Raw genomic sequence first — 18,780 nt, 5'->3', positions numbered from 1 at the left:
CTAAGAAAACCAGACTGATAACAACTTCCCAGAGGACGTTTTCTGTTGCCGCTTCAAAAATCTGGAATGACCTGCCGGAGGAGATCCGCCATCTAACATCTTTGGAGGCCTTTAAGAAGGCAATAAAAATGGATCTCCTCCGGCAGGCATTCCCAAATTGACCTCCTCAGAATGTTCACTCTCCAGTTGGGAATTGTCGTTTTTAATGGTATTTTAAGGTGGGAGGGAGATAGGGAATTGGATTTTATATGTTTTCCTATGCTTTTACTTGTGGTTTGTTGTGTTTTATTTTTATTGTTCTTATGTTTGTTGTTAACCGCCTCGATCCAATACAGGGAGAGGTGGGATACAAATTATTATTGTTGCTGTTGTTGTTATACAGTTTGACACCAGTTTAACTGCCATGGCTCAATCCTACAGAATCCTGAGATTTATAGTTTTGTGAGGCACCAGCACTCTGGTACTTTCTGGCAGAGAAGGCTAAATCTTTCCTAAACTACAAATCCCAGGATTCCATACAATGAAGCACTTAAAATGGTGTCAAACTGCATTTGTTCTACAATGTAGATGTATCCATAGTCCAAAAAGTAGCTTCCCATCAGCCCTCATCAGCATGGTCAATGACCAGGGGTTATGGAAATTGTAGTCCCAAACCCCAGGAGGATACTAGGCTGAGGAAGGCTGGTTTATGGCAATGTACTCTTTATTGTGCTTTTATATTGTTGTTCCCCCTGTGGTTTGTTCCCTCTCCCATTCAAGATCTGAAATTGGGAAACTATGGCTCACCAGCAGTTTTTGTCAATTCCCTGCTCTTCTCAGATCTTTTTGCTCCTATTTATGGCCTGTAACTTTACTTTTAGAGTACCAAACTCCTCTCAGCTAACCACAAAATTGGAAAGACTACCACAGTAAGATCTCTTACAGTGGGTACATCTGTTCTCTTTCCAAATTCTATATTACATCCCATCCACCCACCCACCCTCTAACACATCAAAGATGGTGCTTGTATAGTCATATGGCATGAACATGTGGCAAAAAGTAAAGCAATAATTCCTTAAGAGGACTTGGTAGATTTTTTCCCCCTCCTTTACAAAGCTTTGACTTTAAACATCATATTAAAAAGAGAAACAACCATCTCACAAGGCAAATGGTGAGGGCAGTAGTCCCCAAGCTGTTATTGAGGTTGTATAATACAGTGATATCTGTATTATACAACTTGGGCTCACTTCATAAGGTAGCCTGCTGCCCTAGGATATTATGCCAATACTAAAGTACAGTACAGCCAGTTTCTATCTAAGGATAGAAGGTACCATTTTGTCCTTCACCTCAGGCAGCAAACTATATTTGGCTGAAACTAATTCAGACTGAGTGGTTTTCATATCCCTACAGGCTGCTTGTGGACAAAACCAAGGATAGGAAGGAGCTTTCCCTCATCAGGTGTAGGGAGGGGGGGGGGACATCCAGACCATTTGGGCAACAAGCTATAAGTCTACTGAGTGGTTATCTATATAATTACCTCATGGCTCAAAGTGTGAAAGGTCCAGATTGGAAGCTGACACTGATAATTGATCTGAGGGCCAAAATAGATGTGACATTAATCATGCTAATGTGTGTGTTTTATAGAACTTGGCTGGGAGTTTCTTGGAATTATAAATAAAAAAGCTAACCTTTCCAAGCTGTTATGTTTTGTTATGTCAATAGCCACTACAAGAAAGCCCAAGCAAAGACAGGGTGGAGAGAATTAATGTTTACTCTTTGCCACGCTGGCATGCATGTCCCAACAAAAACTGCTTCTGGAAAGTTGCCATTTGCAATTCAAGGGAACCTAGGACTGCAGTGGTGAAGTACTGGTATTCTGTACTTTAGCTTCCCAAAGCCCCAGCCAGAATACCTGTCTGAGGCTTCTGAAAATAGCGACAGATTCCATACTTCTGTAATGACAACAATGCAACAATGCAAATAGTATTTTTTGCAAGGCAGTTTTTATAGGCAGCATATAAGGGGGAAAAGGATAAAAAAAAATCCTCCTCATCTCCCCAAGTTCAGAGTAGGGGTGGGAACTGTGCAGTTTTCTAGATATTGTTGAACTGAAATTCTTGATCATTGTTGATGTACGCTAGGGCTACCAGGAATTGCAGTTCAGCATCTGGAGGGTAGCATGATTCCCACCCCTAATCTATAGGCTGCAGACTTTTTCATGGCTATTGTGTTTGCATATCACTAATGTCGCCCACTAGCTTGGCCCTGAACTAGGTACTACCAAAGCAAAACTTTTCCATTGCTAACTTTTCCATTTCCAACTTAGAACTTAATACAGTGCACCTGCACCACACACGGGTGCACTATATGTGGCTTTCAGCTTATGCTGAAGCCGCATGGCAATACAGTGAATGGCGTCACTGCGCCCAAGCCCCATTATATTGAATGGGGCTGGAGCATACATGCAGGGGGGGGGTCCAGAACGGTTCCCCCATGTAAGATAAGGCTTCACTGTATACAGATAATCATACTTTTTGTAAACAGGGTTGAGTTTGGCCTTCAAGGGCCCTTCTAGTCCAAAAAGCCTGTGTATCCTGAGCTTCCCTTGCTGAGAGTTGTTTTGCTCATGGCTAGAAACATCTGCACTGCCTGGTGCACAGTGAATAGCTGTAAGCTATATTGCTTGTTCTAACTGCTTCATAGGTTTTTTTTAATGCTAAAAAAAACACAACAGCACAAAGATTTTGAAACGAGTCATTTGCAAAGTTTGCCTGGCAGAGGGAGCACCTCCGCTCAATCTGGGTGGCAGAATGACTGGATCATACACTGGAAAAATTCAGCTTGATGGTATTTTGAAACATGGATGTTTTTTCTATGGAGCCCTTTAGTACAGGGAGGCAAGCCACATTGCATCCTTAGCAGGAAAGGCAGCATATACACAAGGATTTTTTTTTTTTTACCATGCTGGTACACTAAGCCTCCTTTTTAGGACTGCACACAGTGAAAGGCACTGTGGTTTGTTTGTGCCAGTCTGTCACTGAGACCAAGTCTTCCAAAAGGGTGTGTTCTTTGGCTGATGTTTACGTGAGCCTCTCTGTTTGCACTCACTGCAAACTTTGTTTAGGTCATAGATGGGGGAGAAGTATCAGATGATGACCAAGTTTTTCATTTCCGTCAGGCCATTGCAGAGTTGCTGCCAGTTCAACCACAGTATCCTCAGCCCTCCCCCCCAGTCCTTGTTTATATCACCTTGATCTTGACCTACAAGGCATATGGAATGGGTAAAGGGAGTGGATTATTCCTATCCCCTTTTAGATGTGCCAATTTATAGCCTCTCTCCCATGTATCTTCTGGTTCACACCAAGACAGGAAAAAATACACTATAGGAGTATCTTTACCTGTAGCACAATCTGGAGACCAGTCAACTAACAGCAGTGTTTTAAAACATACAGCAAAGAAGTGAGATTAATGAGAATGTTGAACTATCTTTGGCCACTTCTGCCCTGTTTTACCAACTCCCATACAATTTCACAAAGCTATCATAGTAGTCAGAGCTTGGGAAAGTTACCTTTTCAAACAACAGCCCTAATAATTCCTGGGAGCTGCCCACAGAAGTAATTTCCCAATCTTTAACAGTAGTTTTTTGTTATACAAAGATTTGCCCTTTACTTTTTAAGCCCACAAGCTTGTTTTTATAGGCTTCTGTGCCTAGACACTTAGATGAAGGCATCACAGAGAAACAGACAACATGATACTAGACTCCCTTTCATTAGATACCCTGAGATCAACCCAGCATTTTCCTTTTGTTTTGTTTTCCTACAGCCAAGGTTTCTGCACGTCTCATAGCAACACAACCTGGAAGGAAGGAAGAAACAGTCTGTGTACAACTGAGTCTTTTCCATGATCCCTTTTCAAGTTGGGTGGATTCTGATCAACAGTCTTCCTCCTCCTATAGTGAATATTTAGCCATGTCACTTTTGTCAAAGGTAACTTTGGTTGCAAAGTAAATGGCCACCAAGCCAAACCCAGTAGCAGACGCCATATATGCAGTGACAGACTGTGTGAACTGAACAAGCGAACCCATGAGGAGGGATGGGATGACCTGTGAAAGGAGGAATGCACTGTCCAAGATGGCCAAGTCTGAACATATGCCTCGGCTTGTCGCTGTGGTGTCTGAGTCTCCCACCATCATCATGAGAGGGACTTCACAGGGTGAGCCAACGCAGAGGGAAGAACCAGCAACAGGGGTAGAGAAGAGGCTTCCGCTGTGTCCATTTTGATAGGTCATTTTCTGGCCAGAAATATGGGTTTTGAGGAAGCTGTGCTTCTTGTCTAGTTGAGCTGCATCTTCTTCTTTGCTTTTATACTTAGGCAAATATATCTGAAAGGACAGAAGAAAGGACCATAAGATGTTGCACCAGAACCCTACAAAGAAAGAATCAACTGTATATGAGTAGCTGGAGCAAGGTAGAAATTGGGAGAATGTGGCTATTTGAAGGAAATGTAACTGGCTTCAGTTCCAAATCAAGCAAATTCTAACAGGGCTAGGTAGACAAAGTTAGTTTTGGCACAAGGGTCGTCTTACTTGTAGGTACAGCACAGCATTGTACAGAAGGCAGTATTTTGAATGAAGCAGAACCCTTGCCTGTGTAAGCATATGCTTTTATTGCTCAAAACAGCAAGTGAAGAAGCTTCAGGCAACAAGAGGTGATGACTGAGTTAAGGCAGTGTTCTCAGCCTGCCACCCTACAAATAGTTTGGACTCCCAGTTCCCAGAATTTCGTTCTAGAGGGGCTTCTGAGTGGGGCTTCTGGGGGTTGAACTCTAAAATATCCAGAGGGCCAAATGTTGAGAACCTCTGAGTATACAGAGTATAACCAAAGTTAATATTTAGGGTTGACGGGAGGAAATGGAGACAAGACAGTCTTACCATAAACCATGCACACCCCAACTCAAGAGATTCGGAACTGGTTGAAAAAGAGACAATGGGAAGCAGTTATTATTTATTTTAGAGTGTGTGATCAAGTACACCAAAAAGGTGCTACTGGAAGTGAGCTTAACTTCATTATCTGTAAGCAACAGTTCTGGTGTCAGGCCAGGCAGTGCTGAAATGGGATCTGATCATTTGTTGCAAGTCTGTATAATAAGAAAACAGACTGCCACTTACTTTTATGTACACTTCACTTCTGATGGATGCCAGTGTGAAGGTGGAACATCATGTTCTATAAATATATCTGCCCAAATCATAATGTTTTCTACTAGAGAACTGAATATTAGTATATTAGGAAAAGGTCAATACTGCTTGGTTGTTAGAACATATGACAAACAGTGCTGGATGAGAACAACAGTCCATCTTATGCAAGTACCTGTTTCTTGAGGGAGCCAAGTAGATGGCTCCTCTCCTGTTACGCCTCTCCTGCAGCTAATATTCAGTGGCAAATGTTTTCAGCACAAAGGCACATCTGATCCAGCACTTTTTCTCTATCACTGACTACCAGATGCTTTTAGAGAGCTTACCAGCAATACATAAGAGAGAAAGATATCCATCTCTACTTCTGTAAATTTCTACTCTATTATAGTCATTCTTAGCTTTTATATCTCCCACAAATTTTGGTAATCCTCCTGTAAACTCATTTATATTTGTATGAGGTAGTGCACAGGTTATTAGACAGGACATCTGCAGCTCACTGTTAAATATACAGGTTAACTACCGTTTTGCCCTTTAGGTTCTTCCAGTCACTTCAACTAGATCACATAACCAAGCATACTTGCATGAGCAATCCCTCCATGTTTTTATGTGCCACCCATCCTCCATACTGAAGCCACTCAAGGTACAATATTAATCAGTCCTCTAAATACATTCCAGTGCCCACAGCATGCCAAGTCAAGTTTTTAACAAGTCTTCACCATGTTGATGCACATATCCTCATGTTGATGCACATGTTGATGCACATCAACTCATGTTGATGCACATATCCTGCAGTTACATAACCTCATAATTTAATTCACTAGGTAGTTTTTTTTTTCCTGGCAGTAGATAATGCAAGGAAAGGAATGCACCAGGGAGGAAGAAATTCTGGTGCAGAAAGGTTGTTTAGGATCAAATGGATAATTGCAGCCAAATACTACACTTTGCAAAAATTGTTCCTCCCAGTGTTCTTTAACTGGGGTCTTATACAAATAGTGACATGTGAGACTCTTTTAACTCCTCCTGCACACATAACTTATAAATAGTAGGTGCAAGGTAACATGGTGTGGGCCCACATCACAGAACAAAGGATTAAACATGTGAGGATCATGCACTTCAGTATAGTATAGTATGTATGCATACTATACTAGTATAGCATGACATTCCAGGCTACAGTCGCCCAGGCCAGCCTGGAAGATTACTCATCCTAATGGGTGCTCTTTAATAAAGCAAAGAATGCCTCAGAAACAAGCTCGCTCTTCGAAATTTAGAGCTATTCAAAAATCACTGTAACTCATGTCTATTTGTCTTTCCACTTGTTCAAGATGTATTTCCCCTTACAAACAAGATTTATTTCTAGACACTGTCACCCTTTAGTCTGCACTCGTGAAGAGAAAATGAATATATGAACTACAAGAATGCAGAGATAGCTAACAGCAAATCCATGATTGAAGTGGCACTTTTTCAAGCTACCACAGTTATTACATAAGTTGATGCTGACCTTATCAGTTATCCATGTTACAGGCATTTTGGTCACCACGGCTGTGTTCCAATGCAACATTAAACTGTGGAAAAGTATGACATGCATATGTTTTGAGCTAATACACTTCTCCCCCATCTCTTGTACAGCCATGAGGTCAGAAGCTTTTGCTTATATTTCCAGTTGACCAATGTTAGTACATCCAAATCTGATGCTGTTGCTAATTTTAACTATGGCTTAAAACAGGGAAGACAAACCTGTTTCCTATCAGAATCCATGTTATCTCAGCCAAAGCCCATCAAGGTTTACACTCCAGCAATAGGAGTCAGTGCAAAATAGGGAAAATTTTAAAAATATGTCAATGTTTACATGAGACTCTTGGGTTGCAGGTTTCCCATCTGTGGTTTATGAAAACAAGCCAGCTTATTGAGCCACGGTACAAAGCTGACTTGGTTAAGAAATACAGTGAAGTCTAACATGAGTTCATTATGGTTTGGATAGTTAACTGGAAATGGAGCTTTTAAATCGGGTGGGTGTGTGTCAAAGTAAATAACTGGCAGGGATATGCCTATGGGTGTATGTGTGGGGGGGGGGATGTATACCTGCTTTAATCCTTTGTTCCCTTTGGCTGCCATTGCCTACTATTTGTATAACACTGGACTGAGAAGCACAATAGATCCAAGTGGGTCTTAATCCAGTTTATCACTTAGTCAGGCTCTCAGTTAAGTCTTTGGGACAAATCTGAAGAAGGCTGGTTATTAAAGTTGTAGGGAGTGCAAACTGCAAAGCAGAACTTTGAAAAATTGATACTTGAAAATAAGGCTCTTAGACTCCCTCAGTCATCCTGGACACTTGATATGCTTGATGGAGGATTCTGAGAGTCGTAATCTGATGAAGTAACACTTCTTAGCTCTGCTGGAAATTGTGTATGTACATGAATATCTTCCAAAGAAACTTTGTTAAAAGCTAGAACACATAAAAAGCAGCACGAGTTGTTATGTGAACAGTTTGAATGACCAAATGAAGCTTCCTCCAGTGATTAGTCCTCACCTCCACTCCTCCTATATCTCTCCCATTAGTTTCAGTGCAGAGAAAACCTCAAAGTTATTGTAGGTAATGGGCTCAGCCCTGACACCTCTCATCTCTGGTACCGACCTTTGAGCTGCCCCTGAAATATCTTGTTTTGGGGTGTATACTGGAAACAACCTCCAGTAGACCTAGGAAGTTTATATGGGTGTATCCAGAACCGCTGGATATGTCTCACCCCTCACCCCCAGTGGAGAAGCACTTCTTCCTTATTTGGACCCACGGCAGCCACTGAAACTGGGGATTAGGATTCCTCTCTAAATCTTCAGTCCAAACTGTAAAATGTCTATAATGATTAGCTACCATTTGAAAAAGGATCAAAGTAAAGACGGCATTACACTGGAAGTCTGAAAGAGAGCTGTGCAGGCTTGGAACAAGAACTAAACTATACACAAGTAATTATAAATCCCTTCTGGAATTCCTAACTACTGTTTGAGCTAAAATATAATCCAGAACAAGAAACAAAAGGCAGCAATCAAATGTTGTGTAGCAACCAAATGCATAATAATCAAATCCAGGAAAAAAAAAACAGAATTTGTGAAACAGATTAAGCTCAGGAAATCTTGGTGTTATTTACAATTTGAGTAACAAAAGGTTTCGTGCAATATTATCTGCCCCAGGAATAACCACTTTCTCAGCAACTTTACTCAGTTTACGACAGTTGGGGAACTGACTCCAAAAGGGTGAATCTCCTTATACAGATGGTCTAAGAAGCAGCACATCACAATTCAAGGGCATGCCAGAAATGCAAGCAACTTACGCGGCTTGCGAGCGTGAAGCTTCAGACAGGGTTAGTCTTGCAGGCTCTCAGAACACTGGAATGGCAGCTGTTATGGAGTAACTCACTTCAGAGGAGAGAAGCAAAGAAACATAGGAAGCAGACAGAGAGGATTGACAAGAGGCAAAGAAACAGAGGTGGCTTAGAATAGCAATACCCCTAAAAAAGAGATAGCTACAAGGGAAATATTAAGCCTTTGTGCAATTAAGGTGGGAAGAGAGAAACATCTGACATAACTTGGACAAAGATGCAAAAGTGTTGGCAGTCAAGTGCTATGTAATGATAATGGTTAAAATACCAAATTAAGAAAGGCTATTTCTCATTCTCAATAATGAGATGTATCTAAGACATGGCAATTTGAAAAGCCAAAAACATGCTCAATGGCTTATCAAGAGCAACAGCTATTTTAAAAGGTCTACAGCTAGGGTTGTAAGAGTGAAAACTGGAGAGAGCTCCTGTACTTTTAGTGGTTGTGTAAAAGAGGAGATGTTGCTTGTTGCCTGGTTACATGACAAATAACAATTGGTGACATGACAAGTCAGCAGTTACTAACTGTCTTTGAGTTGATCCCAACACATGGCAACACTGTACATGAGACATCTCCAAGTCTCCCTGTGCTCCACTACTCTGCTCAGATCCTGCAGGCTCAGGTTCGCGAGTTCCATGAATGAGTCCAGCCATCTGGCATGTGATCTACCTCTCTCTACTGCCCTCCACCTTTCATAGCATTATTGTCTTTTCTAATGAATTATGCCTTCTCATGACATGGCCAAAGTGCTGCAGCCTCAGTTTCGTCATCTTGGCTTCCAGGGAGTATTTAAGCTGGATATCTTCAAGGATCCATTTATTTGTCTTTTTGGCTCTCCACGTTATTCTCAGAACTCATCTCCAGCACCACATCACAAATGAGTTTATTTTCTTCCTATTCTCTTTCTTCATTGTCCAGCTCTCTCATCCATACATGGAGACAGGGAATAGAGTAGCTTGGATGATTCTTGCAAACAAGCTAGTGAAATGTGGGCTAGACAAAGTAACTGATACATGGATTTGTAATTGGTCGACTGGCAGAATCCAAATGGTACTCAACAATGGCTCCTTTTCATCTTGGAGAGAAGTGACCAGTGGGGTGCCACAGGGCTCTGTCCTGGGCCCAGTCCTATTCAACATCTCTATCAATGACTTGGATGACAGAATTGAGGGGCATACTTATCAAATTTGCAGATGATACCAAACTAGGAGGAATAACTAATACCCCAGAGGACAAGATCAAAATTCAAAATGACTTTAATACATTATAAATCTGGGCCAAAGCTAACAAAATTAATTTCAACACAGAGAAATATAAGGTACTGCACTTAGGGCGGAAAAATAAAATGCACAGATATAGGATGGATAACACTTGGCTGAATGAGACTACATGTGAAAGGGATCTAGGAGTCCAAGTAAACCACAAGTTGAACATGAGTCAACAGTGCGATGCGGCAGCTAACAAGGCCAATGCGACTTTAGGTTGTAGAAGTACAGTGTCTAGATCAAAGGAAGTATTAGTGCCACTATATTCTGCTTTGGTCAGGCCCCACATGGAATATTGTGTCCATTTATGGGCACCAAAATTAAAAAGGATGTTGAGCGTGTCCAAAGGAGAGCAACTAAAATGGTGAAGGGCCTGGAAACCATGTCCTATGAGGAAAGACTCAGGGAGCTGGGGATGTTTAGCCTGGAGAAGAGAAGGTTAAGAGGTGATATGATAGCCCTGTTTAAATATTTGAAGGGATGTCATATTGAGGAGGGAGCTGACTTGTTTTCTGCCGCTCCAGAGACTAGGACCCGGAGCAATGGATGCAAGCTACAGGAAAAGAGATTCCACCTCAACATTAGGAGGAACTTTCTGACAGTAAGGGCTGTTTGACAGTGGAACACACTCCCTCAAAGATTGTGGTGGAGTCTCCTTCCTTGGAGGTCTTTACGCAGAGGCTGGATGGCAATCTGTTGGGCATGCTTTGATTGAGAGTTTCTGCATGGCAGGGTGTTGGACTGGATGGCCCTTGCGGTCTCTTCCAACTCTATGATTCTATGATTCTAACTGTAGCGCTCATATCTTCACATTTTAGGATCTTCTCTAGTTCTTTCATAGATGCCCTTCCCATTCCTAGTCTTCTGATTTCTTGACTGCAGTCTCCATTCTAGTCAATATTTGATTCAAGGTACGAGAAATCTGTAACTATTTTGCTTTCTTGTTATCCAAGTTGAATTTATGTAGATCCTCTGTGGTCATTATTTTGTTTTCTTTATGTATTTGGACTTTCTTTTTAAATTTTTCTTAGTAATTTTTCAAAGTCAATGATGTTTTCTGCTAGTGTTATGGTGTTATCTGCATATTTTAGATTGTTGATATTTCCTCCTCTTCTCTTCACTCCTCCTTATTCTGAGTCTAAAACTGCTCTTTTTGTGATATTTTCTGCATCCAAGTTCAACAAATAGGGTGATAGTATGCAGTCTTGTCTGACCCCTTGTCCAATTGGGGGACATTTAGTTTCTCCATACTCTTTTTTAACAGTAGCCTCTTGACCTAAATACAGGTTCTTCATCAGGACTATCAAAAGTAGTGGCACTCTGATTTCTTTAAGAGCATTCCATAGTTTTTGTGATCTATACAATCAGAGGCTTTGCTACGGTCTGTAAAGCACATGTTGACTTTCTTCTGGAATCCCTTGGTGCACTCCATGATCCACTGTACGTTTTTTATGTGGTCGCCAGTGCCTCTTCCTTTCCTGATCCCTGTTTGTACCGCTGGGATTTCTCTCTCTCTCTATGATTGCAGTCTATGCTGCAGAATTTTGAGCATAATTTTGCTTGTGGGGGTCCTATAGCTACTGCAATCTTTTGCATCTCCTTTTGTATCTCCAGTCTGCTGGACATCACTATGTTTTCCATATTAGTTGGCATATTTTAGTTGACACCTGAGTTGATTCTGTCCATATGAGTTGTAACAGTTCAACCCTTCTACATAACCATTAAAAGTACATGAGCTCTCCCCAGTTTTCACTCAAGCAACCCTATCTACTCCAAATCGATGTCAATTTAAGACACTCATCTTCAATTAACAAAATAAAACAAAACAAACAAGCTTCATTTATATACCGCTTCATACCGCCTAAGCAGTGTCTAAGTGGTTTACAACTGTAAGCTAATTAAACTTTAACCAGTTGTATATCATGCTCCTTAAACACCTTTTTGTATGTTTGGGAAGAGGTTGTGTGAGAAGCAGGAGCAGGGGCATATACAGTGGGCCCTTGATGTCCACTGAGGTTTGATTCCAGGACCCCGCATAGATACCAAAATCCATGGATGATCAAGTCCCATTAAATACAATGGCCCAGTAAATGGTATCCCTTATATAAAATGGCAAAATCAAGGTTTGCTTTTTGGAATTTATATATTTTAAAGCATTTTCAAGCCATGAATAGTTGAATCCATGGATAAAGAATACATGGATGTGGAGGGCTAATGGTATAGTGCAGCCAAGGTCTCTGAGTCAAAGCCCTGAGACTTTCTGATTAACAGGAACTATGATGTCAACATCACCTTCCTTGAATTCCTCAGTTCCCTCTGAGTTTAGCTCTAGTCCTCACAGTAGCTGGAGGAGAATGGAGCTTCACAGCTACAATGTATTGTTATGAACTATCCCTGTCATAGTATTTTGGGGTGGATTGGTTTGGGCAGGCAAATCCTATTAGCTTAGTGTGTGTATCTGTTTAAATATCAATCAACACAGCTACCTATATTTTTGAACTCTTCTTGAGAGTGCTGGTATAGGGACTCTCCTGAGTAGGGCTTGTGCTTTAACATTTATCATAACACCTCTCAGAGGGGCACAGGACTCAAGACTGAAGCCTCAGAATTGCTTGTTATGGCACTGACAGTTGTTCAGTCCCAGCCCAGTTTCTCTCATATGCCCTGAGCTATCCTAATGACCTCATTTGTTGTACAGGTTGAGTATCCCTTATCCAGAATTCCAAAAGATGATATACTCCAAAATCTAAAATTGTCCACATGGGTGGCTGAGAAAGTGACACCTTTGCACTCTGATGGTTCTGTGTACACAAACATTTTTTCATGCAGAAAATTATTAAAAATATTATCTTTAAAATTACCTTCAGGTTATATGTGTATAAGGTGCCTATAAAACATAAATGAATTTCATGTTTAGACTTGGGTACTATCTCCAAGATATCTTACTATGTATATGCAAACATCACAAAATCTGAAAAAAATCCAAAATACTTCTGGTCCCAGGCATTTTGGATAAGGGAGTCTCAACCTGTACTCAGTGTTCTGTGCCCTGGAACATAAAGAATCAAGGAAAGGGCCTTCTGTCATTATGTTGTTCCAAAAATATCCCTGAGTGAGCAAGAAGGAACGCAGACCTTCTGCAGAGATTCAAACTGCTTTTTCAGGTGTTCCCTTGAAAAAGAATTTTGATCTCAGAATGGGCTGGAAATAAAAGAGATTTGGAATACATTGGTACAACTATTCTTCTAAAAAGTGCCTACACGATGTGAAACAGGAACAAGTCATGGTAATTATTTCTTACAAACTATGGCTTTACAATAAAGCCTAGGTTTTAAAAAAAAGATGGCTAAGATCAAGTAAAGCAGGTGACTAGGGAAGCACTGGATTGCTGATGGAAGCTTGTCCCATAACAAGCCAATTGAATCTTTCAGTGCCCTTCAGTGTCTTATGGCTAAAGAACCCATACTGCTTCCCACAATTCTGTTCACTGCTTGCATGCGAGAAAGCTCTCATGACAAAAGAAAAGAAACAGGAAGCACCTTTGAGCCTGTACCACGAAGCAAAATGCAGTTTACCATAACATGACTTTCATCAGTGGTTTTATTTATTTGTAACTAATGTCTTTGACCAAAAACATACGTAGAGGTAGTGGCAGGCAGTTTCCTTCTTCATTGTACACCATCTTCATCTGATCTCATGGTCTATAAAAGCTTATACTGCCTTTGTAGTTTCCAGTATAATTACTTTTTAAGAGTCTCTAGTTCAAAGATTTGTCCTCATCTATATGCCTCTCTTTAAGATAGGAGTAGCGACTGTTGGGCACTCCAGGTACTGTTGAACTAACACACCCATCTGCCCTTGCCAGCACAGCCAATGATGGCTGCTGTAGTCCAATTAACATTTGGATGGCCCCATATTTTTCATTCCTGCTTTAGGACATGCATGGGGGTAAGGCAATATGCAGTCTGTTCTGTGAGATGTCAAAGTAGCTTGACTACCAAGCCAAGAAAAATAGTTTTTTGTGGGTTTTTTGGGCTATGAGGCCATGTCCTAGAAGAATTTATTCCTGACGTTTCGCCAGCATCTGTGGCTGGCATCTTCAGAGATGCTGGCGAAAAGTCAGGAATAAACTCTTCTAGAACATGGCTACATAGCCCAAAAACCCACAAAAAACTATGGATGCTGGCCATGAAAGCCTTCAACTTCACACAGAAAAATAACTTCTTTGAACTGTGGCTCCCTAAATCCCCAACCAGCATGGCCTCTGGGAAGAACTAATAACTAGAGACTGGGTGTGGGGTGGAGCATGTGTGAAAGAAGCATAAAGCAGCAAAAGCTGTAGGAAAAAGACAGAGATGGAGGTACAGAGATTACAAATATTAAATTTCAATAGCCTTGAAGAATTTTGTATCCTACAATAATGAGTAGGAATACTGTAAAAGGATTCTTGCTAGCCAGTTGGTATGTCATTGCAGTACTTTTGGTCATTTTAAAATTTCCAGAAGAAAGTTTATATTCAATAATGGATGGAGAGGACGACTTCAGGAGTTCCTTTCCAATTAATCATCTAGTCCACTAAGAACTTGGATATAAAAGGCACGTCCAATAGGCAATTGCAGTTTCACCACTACCACTCAGAGTCACCTTGGCATCAGAATGTTGGCCATAGAGTGCTTTATAAAATGAGGTAAATCTACAATACCCCGAGCTATAAGAGGGTCAAGGAAAGAGAGCAAAATTTGTTAGGCCCTTTAATTCTGCTTTGGGCAAGACAATCTGGACTCTGCTTTGGCCATGTTTCTTCTGCTGCTCCCCTCACCTGCTAAAATTCCAAATGCCTTCTAAATATCCTCAGCTTTCATATTCTATACCTACATGAACACATACCTGTTTTTCATGATGATAGAGTGAAGCCAATGTGTATGGTAGGATCTGCAGCACTGAAAAAGGGAAGCCTGTCAAGGCGGCAGAAACAGTGACTATAATAATACTCTGAGAGAAGCACATGATGAAGGCAGTCAGTGGAAATAAAGCCACGCTGGCTAGGTAGACCATTCGAGTCCCAAACTGTTTCACCATCCGGTCCATGATTGTTGAGAAAAAAATGGAGATAATACACTGGAGAAAAAGGCCAAGGCTTCCCATACGAATTCCTGAAAAAAGATACATGTTTATGTAAGGGAAGAATCTTTGAGAAGACTAATCAGAAGACAGCCTGGTTTTATTAAACCAAGTAAACTCTTACTCATTGGTCACTATTTTGTTTTTAACTGTGCAAATCTAAGCATGTCTAGCCAAAAGCAAGCTCTACTGATTTCAGTGAGGCTTACTTCCAGGTAAGTAGATATGGATTGCAGCCTACAAGTCTTACGTAGTCCAATTAATATTTAGGAAAGAAATTGTAGGAAAGCACAGCAGTTCCCCATTTCATAAGGAATAGATGGGCATGATGAAAATAAAAGTGTATTTAAAAGTGAAGGTGCTTAGGTACCATGGAAGGGCAAAAGCAGATCAAAGGATTTATTCTTTCACTTTTCTCTGCAGAGCCACAGATTACTTACACATGATGGAGTGCTCCTAAATATATTTCAGTTTTAAATATTCACAGAACTTCTCCAGATATTCATTTAATTCTGTCCTCAAATTTTGCATGGAGAACTAGAGCTCACAGATCTTGTTCACGCTTAGTCTTGCAATGATTCTGTAGTATGATCAAGTTCCATAGCAACAGAAACATTGGAAACTGGTATTTAAAGTAATGCCAAGTCCAGTTTCTCACCTATAAATTAATCCAGGATATCTAAAGAGACATGGGTCTATGGCCATGGTTCTGGGATTGTTGCAGTCTTTCAGCATCATTGTGCTCACACAATCAAGTTTCCAGTTTTGGCCGGGCTCACTGGCACCACTTGGGTATAGATGTTAAAAATTAAATACATTCAAAATGGGTCACCCAAACCTTGAACTGAACTATTGTTAGTGAAACAATAGTCAGGCAAGTGACTCAGTAGCTTTAAGCAGGAGATATCCAAGGGATACCACATCAAATTACTTTTTCTAAGTTAGGAAAGAGAAGAGACAAATACTAAGATTCAGATCCGCCATAAAACTCATTCAGCATGAAAATAATCCATATATGGAAAATATCTCAATCAACTCCATGATAGATAAAAAGGAGAGTGTTGCATCAGCTATATCATTTGTTCCATTCATGACAACCTTCCTTCCTTCCTTCCTTCCTTCCTTCCTTCCTTCCTTCCTTCCTCTCATACTCCATCACAGATTATTTCTGATTCGCTGATTCTTTTGAGATAGTCCATTCCATATTGTTGCAAAGGAGGAACAGGGAGCAGCATGTTAGGATGATATGCTAACTTTCTTTTAGGATGGGCAAAAAAGATATTCAGTATCTATTGGCCCTTTGTGACAGAAGAGAGCAGGTTGCCTTAATATTTTAGTGAAATGCAGTTAATTAGATTATTGCTTGGCATGGAGCAAGCCCCCTCTGTTATAAAAACTTGCTTAGACAACAGGCTTGTCCTCTCTATGAGACCTTATAGTAGACCTGCTCTATGGTCTTGTGAACTCAGCAGATGACTGGTGAGGTCCTAATTGGTATACGGCAGACCCATATATCTTTTGTGCAAACATGAATGGTATACTGTCTTCCGCAAGTTGTCTAAATAAACAGATCAATGAAAGCTTGACTCAGTTAAATAAACAAATACCTTAATTAATAATTTAATTCTTGAGAAATATTAATGTTGAAATTCCAATTTAAGTCAATCATCTTAATTAAAAGCACAGTTTCTATTTTTCATTGGCAAATTCACAAATTAATCCATACATTCATTTTTATGTGCTAGTTCTTATCCCTACCCTGGCATACACAGAAATGGCTATATGCTTGAGGAGACAACATCTCCCCACAAAAGCTCAGTCAGCATTGTCACTAGATAGGGACTATACAGTTTAAAGCAACTGAAGAGCAGCAAATTGCCCATACCAGTGATACATGCTCAGGCCTAAGAGTATCCTAAGCATCTTAAAAAGTAATATTTATTTATATTTTGTATTTTTGAAAAATGAAATGCAATTAGGTAATTCACTCTTAAAGATTTTCAAAAGGCTAAAGCCATCTAGCAAACACATTTCTGCAAAGAGTTTTAAAAAAGAAAAAAAGTTTCCTGGTCTAAGGACCAGCAGTACCTCAGGACCACATTGATACTTAAATAGGAATCAAGGAATTATAAGTTGCAAAGGAAACTTTATGCAAGTCTGTTTCACTTACATAATTTATCAGAGCTATGAGAGCGTTTCAGTTACATAACTCGAAAGGTGCAAAATCCTGAATTTAGAAGAAGCAAGCACCTCCACATGACCACCCCAACTCCTGAGAAAAATAATCAGGTTACCTTCATCATAATGTCGTCTGGCCTCTGTACCTGGTTCAGCTCTGGGAACTCCCTGGTATAGTCCTTCCCCAACAAAGTCAGTGTAAAACAGCATGAATGTCATGAGGGCCATCCAGCTGCACAACTCAGCAACAAAAAGCTGCCGGATTACCTTGGGGATGCGGCAGCATACTCCGTGCAGGCGTGGGGCCAAGGCACAAAGGTTCCTAAAGGCCTGGACCAGATGCCTGGTCCTCAAAAGGTTCTGTGGAAGCCAAAAAGAGCAGCAGGTAAGGGATGGGGATTTGGAGGAATCCTTCATTGCAGGGCCTGTGAGAACTTCTACCTGAGCAGCCACCTCCTCTGTCACAAATGCAGTAGCCAAGACACAACCAAGAAAGATGATGGTGAGGAGGCTGAAGAGGCATTCCTCCTGTCCTCCCAGGTAAGGAGCCAAGAAGCTACTGTCCCAGTCAATGGCTGGTAGAAGGTACCCAATGCAGCCTCCTAGACTAACCATGAAGGAGTACATAGAAAAAGCCTGGCGACAATTATCTGGCTCCTGGAAGAGGTCAGAGAGAAGGGCCTCCAAGGGAGTGAAGCAGACCTGGCCACAAAAGTCAAGCAGGCCAATTCCCATGATGAGGAAGGTTAACTCCAAAGAGTGGGTATCCAGGGTAATAAGGCTGGCCAGACGATGAGCATGAGGAATGATCAGAAGGCTCAGGAGCACGCCCAAACACAGGACCCAGATGAAAGGCCGTCGCCGGCCATAGCTACTATGCCAGTGATCGCTGGCAGAGCCAATGAGTGGCACGAAAACTAGGCCTAGAACTGGTCCAATTCCTAGAGACAAGAAGCGGGAGAAACGTTAATTTGTTATATAACTGCTTTATATAAACAGTCTTGAATATTTTTTTATTAAATGTAAAGACACAAATACAACAAATATTTACATACCCATGCATGCAAATAATCTATATCCCAGTACATTATTTCCTAGTACATTACATAACTTATCCTTCTGTTCTTAATTCATCTTCGTATTTCATCTTCCAACTTTCTTTCTCTTCATTTTGCATGCTTATTCACCACCACTTTCACATACCTTCATAACACTTACACATACCTTCATTAACTTACTTCATCATTCAGTCTAACTTCCTCTCTGCCAATACTGGCCTATTTTTTACTATCTTTATGAGTTTCCTTAACAGTAGTACAATTTCATTTAACTTTGCTTTCCTTCCTTTGAAACTCCTTAGTACTGTATTTGTTTTTTTTCAATCTCTCTCTCTCTCTCTAAAATCAAATCTATCATTACCTAACAAAATGTAAAGGATCATCACAGGTTACAACACTTGGCAACACAATTAACAACTAACAAAACTCACTGGGGAAAAAGGGAAAGAAAGGTAAATAACGAATAAATAAAACCATATTTCTATTAACCCTCTACTATATATATTATATTACATATATCATATGTATCAGAAATTTTTCCTTATTATAAAATTATTTTGCTGTTGCATTCATTTTTATCTAGCTATTTTACAAGTATGACTTTCAAACCGTTAGCATC

The 18,780-nt window shown here is 40.5% G+C and overlaps 1 protein-coding gene across 7 annotated transcripts in view; it reads right to left on the bottom strand.

Annotated features, from left to right (window-relative positions):
• Window positions 1-473: 473 nt before the first annotated feature.
• The window catches only part of SLC45A3 (solute carrier family 45 member 3), a 103,453-nt gene continuing 85,146 nt past the window's right edge, over window positions 474-18,780 (bottom strand). For all 7 annotated transcript variants that reach the window (XM_042462920.1, XM_042462923.1, XM_042462922.1 and 4 more), the window contains 3 exons: window positions 17,220-18,044; window positions 14,692-14,957; window positions 474-4,360 (listed from right to left, as the gene is read on the bottom strand). In XM_042462920.1, coding sequence (XP_042318854.1) covers window positions 3,929-4,360; window positions 14,692-14,957; window positions 17,220-18,044 — 1,523 coding nt within the window. In that variant the 3' untranslated portion in view covers window positions 474-3,928. The remainder of the gene's footprint in view (window positions 4,361-14,691; window positions 14,958-17,219; window positions 18,045-18,780) is intronic.

The sequence above is a fragment of the Sceloporus undulatus genome, chromosome 4 (genome assembly GCF_019175285.1).
Source record: "Sceloporus undulatus isolate JIND9_A2432 ecotype Alabama chromosome 4, SceUnd_v1.1, whole genome shotgun sequence".
NCBI lineage: Eukaryota > Metazoa > Chordata > Lepidosauria > Squamata > Phrynosomatidae > Sceloporus > Sceloporus undulatus.
Note: the sequence above shows the minus strand (reverse complement) of the source record. Positions and strands in the feature narration are given on the sequence as shown.